The sequence below is a fragment of the Coenobita brevimanus genome, chromosome 14, assembly GCF_032717465.1.
Source record: "Coenobita brevimanus isolate Jiangsu-jjx chromosome 14, ASM3271746v2, whole genome shotgun sequence".
NCBI lineage: Eukaryota > Metazoa > Arthropoda > Malacostraca > Decapoda > Coenobitidae > Coenobita > Coenobita brevimanus.
The window spans coordinates 27,163,265-27,171,613 of record NC_136967.1 but is presented as its reverse complement, the minus strand read 5'-3'; the positions used below and the strand labels follow the sequence as shown (position 1 = coordinate 27,171,613).

The following is an 8,349-nucleotide window of genomic DNA, read 5'->3' as shown; positions in this document are numbered from 1 at the left end:
CTATCTATCTATTGCCAGATTACTTAATCCCGTAAGGGATGACCACAAACAAATCGCCTCCAAGTTGCCCTGTCCCTCGCCATTTCACTGCTCAGCTCCCAGCTCACACCCCTCTCTCATATACCTCTCCACTCCATCCCTCCATCTCATCCTTGGCCTCCCCCTCCCCCTCTCTCCCCCCACCTCACTCACATACACTCTCCTCGTCAGTCTCTCACTCTCTATGTACTTTACTCCATAAAGTAAAAGTGTTATATATCTGCAGTAGACAGTTCAGTGATAATGCATACTAACATAAATAAGTAGTGACGGTGTCAGTCTGTTTTGCTATATTTGTGATTACGGCTGCCCAGTAGATGAACTATGATGAGCATTGAGGTAGACTGTATGATCAAGGCCGTCTCTATGATGCGTGGTTCAAGGAGAGACAGAGGAGGTTTCGGACTTCTACTGATCCTTCACATGAGCTGGGACGATAAAAGTTTTCTGGAAGGTGGTCTCATAATAGCACGCCTGTTTGGCCTCCCCCTCAAATTTCTCGCTGCAGGAGAAGAGAATCTGATGTATCTTGTTGCACACTCGCTCCAGCACCATCGTCAGGTTGTGTCCAGGGTGCTCTTCCAGGAGTCTGCATACCGTGTCCACATACACTGAACCTGAAAAGTATACTTTTGGTAAACCTTGTATAATTCATGAAGAAGAGGTTTGTGCCCTTGCCAAAATATACTGCATTAAAAAGTAACAAAGGAAACTGCTGTATTCTTCACACCTAGAGAACACTGGCTAATTAAGATCTGAACCAATAGTAATTTTCTTGTGTTAATATATACCGGTACCTAAAATAAATAAATAAAAATAGGTTACTCTGTGGAGAGATCACTGTCTTTCTTGTTACTGCCGTGCTACAGGTATACTAAAAATGTTAAGTTCAGAAGTCTGGTGGTTCTGATTTGCTAAAAATTGTGCCAAAATACTGATACAATTCATGTAAGTTTTTGCAACAATGCAACCAGTTTAGCTCAGGTATATAATTATTTTAATACTTTGGCATTATGTACAGTATGCCAGTTCATAAGTACCCGTGTTTACAGAAGCAGTAGTTATAACTAAGGCATGGACGTAGGCAAATCAACTAATAGCACTAAATAAGATTCTCGACAAAAGGAACAATTCCCTGATGTAGGAAATATTGCATTCACTGAGTCAGTGCATAGTAATCAGAACAATCCAGCTTAGGTGAGCATCCTTCGATTTACTGATCACAGTGTCACTAATGTGTGGATTTGCCAAATGTTATAGCCATGTACCCCTTGAAGGAAAGGATGTGACTAGCTAGCATACTAAAAATATAGGCTGTATTGAAGTTCAAGATAGGAGGCTCCAGCATTGCGTGTTACACAAAGTGTGTGTGTGTGTGTGTGTGTGTGTGTGTGTGTGTGTGTGTGTGTGTGTGTTGTGTTGTGTTGTGTTGTGTGTGTGTGTGTGTGTGTGTGTGTGTGTGTGTGTGTGTGTGTGTGTGTGTGTGTTGTGTTGTGTTGTGTTGTGTTGTGTTGTGTTGTGTGTGTGTGTGTGTGTGTGTGTGTGTGTGTGTGTGTGTGTGTGTGTGTTCTTACCTAATTGTTCTTACCTAATTGTATCTTTACAGGAATGAGTCAAGCTCGTACTGTCCCGTGTCTTAAACCATATTTATCGTACATATCCTTAAATTTGTGAATTGTTTTGGCACACACTATTTCATTCGGTAGTGCATTCCATTGATCAATTGCTCTGTTTGGGAAACTGAATTTCCTTACGTCTTTATCACCTCTCTTCTTATGCAGTTTTTTGCAGTGTCCTCTTGCTGATGCTTCTCCATATGTTAAGTAATCATTTATGTCTATTTTCTCCTTTCCTGATATGCATTTATATAGCATTATCATGTCACCTCTTTTCCTTCTCTCCTGTAGTGTTGGTAGATTCAGTTTATTTAGTCTTTCTTCGTAGCTTAGGTCCCTTAAGCTTGGTATCCATCTTGTAGCGGCCCTTTGAACTTTTTCAATCTTGTCTGTGTGCTTTTTGAGATGAGGACTCCAGACTACTGATGCATATTCCAGGGTTGGTCTAATGAATGATGTTATTATCCTTCTTAGCATGTCTTCATTTATGTATGTGAATGCTATTCTCATATTTGCAAGCAGTGTATACATGTTCCGTACCTTCTCGCTGATGTGGTCAGCCGGAGATAGTCTGTTATTGATAATCACACCTAGGTCTTTCTCTCTTTCTGATGTATATAGGGTTTTATTTCCTAACTTATAATCCCAATCAGGTCTTTTTCCACTTTTACCAAACTTGATTACATGACACTTGTCCACAATGAATTCCATTTGCCATGTACTACTCCATTCATGAAGTTTATTTAATTCTTCTTGTAGCTCTTTACAAGAGTCTGTGTTAGTAATTCTCCTTTGTATTTTTGCATCATCTGCAAACATATTCAGATAGCTCTCATTTCCAGTGTTACTGTTTATATCATTTATATACACTAAAAACATGATTGGTGCCAGCACTGAACCCTGTGGTACTCCACTAGTCACTTCTTTCCATGATGAGTAGTTTCCTCTTAGTACTGTCCTCATTTCTCTTTTATGAGAAAGTCTTGCATCCAACAAAACAGTTTGCCTCGAATTCCTCCTTGATGGTACAGTTTCCATAAAAGTCTTTGGTGTGGTACTGTGTCAAAAGCTTTCTTGAAATCTAAATAGATACTGTCCACCCATCCTTCCCTTTCCTGTATTGTGTTTGTTACTCTGTCATAGTAGCTTAACAGATCAGTAACACATGATTTTCCTTTTCTGAAACCAAACCGTCTTTCTGTTATCATACTGTGTTCTTCTAGATGATTTACCCAAGCTTTCCTTATAAGTTTTTCTAATACCTTGCTTACAACACTGGTCAGTGATACTGGTCGGTAGTTGAGTGGATTTTATCTATTTCCTTTCTTGAATAAGGGGACAATATTTGCTTTTTTCCAAATATCTGGTAGTTTACCTTGACTCAAGGATTTCTTGAAAATTAATAATAATGGTTTACATAACTCCTTTGCACATTCTCGTAATACCCAACATGAAATTTCATCAGGACCACTTGCTTTTCCTCTGTCTAATCTACGTAACTCCTCCTGTATTACTTTTTCTGCTATTTGTATATCTGGTGTGTGTGTGTGTGTGTGTGTGTGTGTGTGTGTGTGTGTGTGTGTGTGTGTGTGTGTGTGTGTGTGTGTGTGTGTGTAAAACGTTCCCATTTAGTATCCCAGTTTTCTCACACGGTGTGACAAAACCAACCTCCGTCCTTCAGCCTGAAAGCGTAGTGGTGTGGGAGAGTGGCGCTGGCAACGAGGCGGTCCATCTGATACGACACTGCGGTGATGTTGCGGCAACGCTCAGGCAGCACAGAAAACCCAGTAAAACCCTCAGATACACCGTCCACCGTCACTGGTATTCCTCCTGTAGTCACAGATACATGCTCTTCAGAACTACGAAAACAATTTGAGTCTAGTATTTAACCTCGATAAACTCTATAACTGTTTATTATAACCCAGTGTAACTCACACATCATCAGCATCTTAACCCTCTTATCTACTGTTACAAGGGTGGGAAAGATACAGGAATTGGAATAGGAAGGCACAAAAGCAGGAGAATTATCAGTACATTGCCAAATGATATGTGTCCTACATAAACATCCATTAATCTATCATTCAGACCTTCGAAATTCTAGGTTCTGCTGCACAGGGCAAGCACTTGATATAAAAATATGCTTCAGAATGCATGCAGAACTGATAACTTACCAGAGAAGGAAGATTAAGCCCTGAATTATGTATCTCCACTCAACCCTCTGTCACATCACCGGTACAACGCCACTCATTTACCATTTGCAATACGGGAGGTTACAGTATACTGACAACTATGTGTAACTTACTTTTATGTCTAATGGAGATGGTGTTGCGGCCTTGACACGAGGCCATGAAGAAGATTTTTGGCTTTTTCCTGAAGCTGTCAAGTCTAGAAAAGCTATCAATGATAACCCGTCTCTGGCACTGTGTTCCGTCTGCCAACTTTAGCGTGTCATGAGTACCGTGGGCCATGAACCATACCACCAGGCAGTCGTAGAACCGGTACTTTGGTCGCTGCAGTCTGTTCAAAGTATCCCACAGGGTGGCCTGGGTTGGATCCTCCTCTACAGTCAGAGTGTAACCTAGGCAATGTTCAAACACTCGCCGTACTTTGGCAATTTCGCCTTGTGAACCACTCCGTTCGGTCCTGACACAGAATACGACACAGTGACCAGCAGGTCGGCTTTCGGCTGGATACTGGCTGAGGGATACCGCCCAGTCTTTCATTCCGACTTTTTCCAGTAGCACCTCAAGCCGATCAGTGTAAATGCGATTTAGCTGATTACTGAGCTCCAGCTGTCTTATTAGATAAAAGAAGAGAACTTCCTTGAGCCCTTCCGTGGCAGTGAGGTTTTCAGGCTTGATATGCAGACCTGCCTCTGCTACCTTGCCAGCCTCCCTCACCATATGCAAAACTTGCAATGGCGTGAGGTCAACACACAGCCTGCTCAATCGCAAGTTCTCAGCATAGATGAAGAAGCTGCCGTCTACTTCTTGATTTGTCAGTCCTAGTTTTACCTGAACTTTGGCAGCCTTTTGACGTAGATCGTGGCAGTCCACTCCTAGGCTGCGGCAAGCTTGCACCATCGTTAGCAGGGCCTCATCCTCTTTCCTGACATCCATGTTTGCTGCTGTGGTACCTGGCTGCAGCCTAAAGAATGTGCAGTTCAGCAGGGTGGAGTGTCGACGCTGCAGCTCCTCCGCCACTGGGCGAAAACTGTGGCGGGGGTGACGTAATACAGCCTCCAGGGCATCCCTTGCTGCCGTAACTCCAGCGGTGTTTATATCCTGACATCGTTCTGTTCCGCCAGTTGTCTTGTCGCCATTGTCGAGCAGGAAGAGTAGTGTGGCCAGCTTCCCATGAGACACTCCTGACCACCGTCGTCCCACCCTCCCAGTGACATTTCCATCACCTGTCAAAGTAAAAGAATGTTTGTCTGTGTTTCCTTACTTGTCATTTGTTATAATCAAGTCCGGATTAGTTAACTATAGCAGCTTTTATAAGCTTATAATATTTTATTTAAAAATAATACTGTTTTTTCTGTCGAAATTGCTAGCTTTCGCAGAATAGATATTTGAGAAGATTCAGGCTATAAGTATAGGCTTATAACAAGTTACTCAAAAGTAATACTGGTCTTGGAAGGATTATCCCAGTATTGCTCATTGCAAAAATAACCCATATACTGAGGAGCGTTCCTTCCCAATAAACTGACGTAAAGAAAAGGGCGAAACATATGCATTTTTTTTTTTTTGACGGTCAGCATTAACAACAGAGATAATGAGAGGATGGACGAAAGCAAGTGAGGTTGATTCGGAAATACAGCAGTAACCACATCTTGCCTGGTGTTAGGACCTTGGATTTCTTAATCCCTTCAGCACGATGATGAAATTTTCATTTTATTCTTTCTATCCCCAGACGACTTTCTTCAGTGATTTCATGCAACCCAAATAGTGAACGTGTTGGCTAAGCCTATAATTTAATGCCTTCAGTTTAAACATTCTAAACAAGATGAATAATGTCGCTTGTAGATCTATGCATCTATCTATATACCTAGGCTGCTCCCCCTAATGAAAGGGAGGTAGCCGAGACAGGACGACACACTCCCAATTTACTCATCCACACAAGCACATTCATTAGCATCTTAGCCCCGCTTGTAGATACCAAGATTAAAAGTACGTCATTGGCTTGAAAGGTTAATGCTTTTGGTGTAGTGAGTTATTCTTGTTTCTCCCGGTCAGTTTTATTCATTTCGTGGAAGAGCATTTCTGAAAGGAATAGTAAATCCTATGTCTGACATCTTTACTTCGAAAATTTTCCCCTAAGCTAAATATAATCATCAGGAGGTAATAAGGAAAAAAAATCAGATTAAGGCGTTAATAATCGTTAGATATTAACGTGTAGCATTATTATTGAGGCAATGATAACAAGACAAAACGTGCCCAACACACCTGTGATCGTAATATCCTAACTCATATCAGGTGATAACTGGGTGTTGACTCAGTCCCCACGATTAATCAACCGTCTCTTATCAGTCGTATCAAATTACTGTAAAATCCTCCCAGCATGATTACAGTAATTAAACATAACTGGGTAACTGATATTTATAGGCAGCAGACTATAAAATTTTTAGTGAAACACCATGAGCATCAAATCTGGGTGGTATTAACGGCATGATTCAAAGTAAGGATGATTAAAAGACCAAGATGCTTTATGTATCTCATCACAGAAATTTGAATTGAATGTCGCCAGTTCATGTTGTGTCCGTCCCTCTTTTGCTGTTGTGTTATGTTGACTCTGGTTATTCCAGATGGTTCAAGGACTAATCACATGTATATAAATAATAATGTGGACCAATATTCTAGTAGCAATAGTAATAGCGGTGGTGGTAGTAGTAGTAGTAGTAGTAGTAGTAGTAGTAATAATAATAATAATAATAATAATAATAATAATAATAATAATAATGATAATAAAAATAACTGGAATTCTGAGATTGGTGAAGCAATATTCAAAGAGCTCTACATTCTAGATGAAAATACTTTTGTCATCATTGTAGACCCAATATTAAGGGACTGTTGGTATGACTCAAATTTTTTACTTATTTTGACCTGTGACCTTGAGATCATGGTCAAGGTCATTCATATTATGCAAATCATGTTCACACACGACCCACCACATTTCCACTGAGTTTGGTCAAAATCGGCCAAGTACTTTCTGATTTAGCACTTTCAGGAATGAGGCGACCATTTAGATTTTCCTCAATATCTTAGGGAGGTACTCATAGGAGATCGACTCAAGAAAAAGAGAACGAAGTGGTTCAGTGGGGCAAGAATGCTGATAGGCAACACCAAGATGACCACTTTCACCGACGAGCCACAATTCGAGACGGGCGACCTTCCTTCATGGGAGATCCCGTCCATAAAACTATCCCTGCCCAATCACTTTAGGATGTAAGAAGGACATGATTCACCGGGAACTCAGAGGCGACTTCTACAGACGACTCAACACCCAGGAGATCAAGGCCAGGCATCATTACTACACAGATGGATCACTCTAGGAGGATGGCACTGCAGGCTGTGGCGTTGTACACAATGTTGACAACACTGAGGTCAACAAATCCTCCCTCAGGTTATCGAATGACTACTCAACAACACAGGCGGAACTGCTGGGAATTGCAGCTGCCCTCACCCTTGCGAAGAAAGAAACAGGACCTGTGGTCATCATCCCAGATGGCCTCGGCGCACTACAATCGCTCACCTCCAAGAGACCTGAATGCATAAGACTCACCAAGAGGGCTAACGTTCTCATAAGAAGAATGGAGGAAAAGGGCAGGCATCTCCTCCTACCAAGGGCACCATCACACGCAGGCATCACGGAGAACGAGAGACCGGATCCAGTGGCGGACGAGGGCACCAAGAAAAGTGAGATAGATACAAGTTCCCAGTACCTCTCAATAACCTGAAGGAAGCAGCAGGGGCTCCAGTCCTCGACGAATCCAGGGCTTACCGCTCCTCGGTATCTAGGTACTATGATACGACAAAGAGTAAACCGCCTGAATACAAACAAAGTGGCCTCAAGACGAGACGACAACAAACAACCTTCAGCCGAATTAGACTACAGTACAGATAGTTCTGGGAAGTGACCCTGCAACTTCAGCAATTAGATACCAAGTGCAGACTATGTCGACAAGACAATGAACACACCCTTTCCCACTACCTACACAACTGTAGGGAGTTAACGAACTGCAGACCAAGATGGGCAGGAACAACAGACGCAGAAGCAGTACACCATTTCACCAATCCACAGAGGCTCAAGGCAGTACTCGACAAACATCCCAGATTCGCTAACTCCAGATGAGTGAACTATACTACAATACATGTAATGGCAAGATTGTAATTTTGTTTACCCTGTAGCTCCATAGGTGACCTAGTACCTTATCAATTGTGTACTCCCCCATATGGGTCAAGGAATCAGTGGAACGGTCACCACTGATATTTAGGCAACCCAGTACCTTTTTAGCTGTGGACTCCCCTTATGGGTTAGGAAAGCAGTGGAACGGCCTCCACTTTTAAATGTAACCAGTGTCAAATAACTATCTAGGAAACCACACATGTTCAGAGTTAGGAACGCAATAATATCAAGGAAACCCACTGAGGTAATATTCACCGGGTGGCGCGCCATTTGTGTACCCTGCTTACCT

General features: G+C 42.0%; 1 protein-coding gene across 1 annotated transcript; it reads right to left on the bottom strand.

Moving 5' to 3' along the window:
• Positions 1-447: 447 nt before the first annotated feature.
• Positions 448-6,324, bottom strand: LOC145390256 (caspase-2-like). Its single transcript, XM_080265242.1, has 4 exons — positions 6,291-6,324; positions 3,958-5,064; positions 3,324-3,485; positions 448-656 (listed from the first exon to the last, which is right to left on the bottom strand). The coding sequence occupies exons 1-4, from the start codon at positions 6,322-6,324 to the stop codon at positions 448-450; spliced, it is 1,512 nt and encodes a 503-aa protein (XP_080121368.1).
• Positions 6,325-8,349: the final 2,025 nt, after the last annotated feature.

Coding starts and splice junctions, on each gene's coding strand:
- LOC145390256 (XM_080265242.1), bottom strand. CDS start 6,324: ATGCCGTTAATACCACCCAGATTTGATGCTCATG. Junction 3,486..3,957: donor CATCTCCATTAGACATAAAA/GTAAGTTACACA, acceptor CTGTGACTACAG/GAGGAATACCAGTGACGGTG. Junction 657..3,323: donor TTTCAGGCTGAAGGACGGAG/GTTGGTTTTGTC, acceptor TATACTTTTCAG/GTTCAGTGTATGTGGACACG.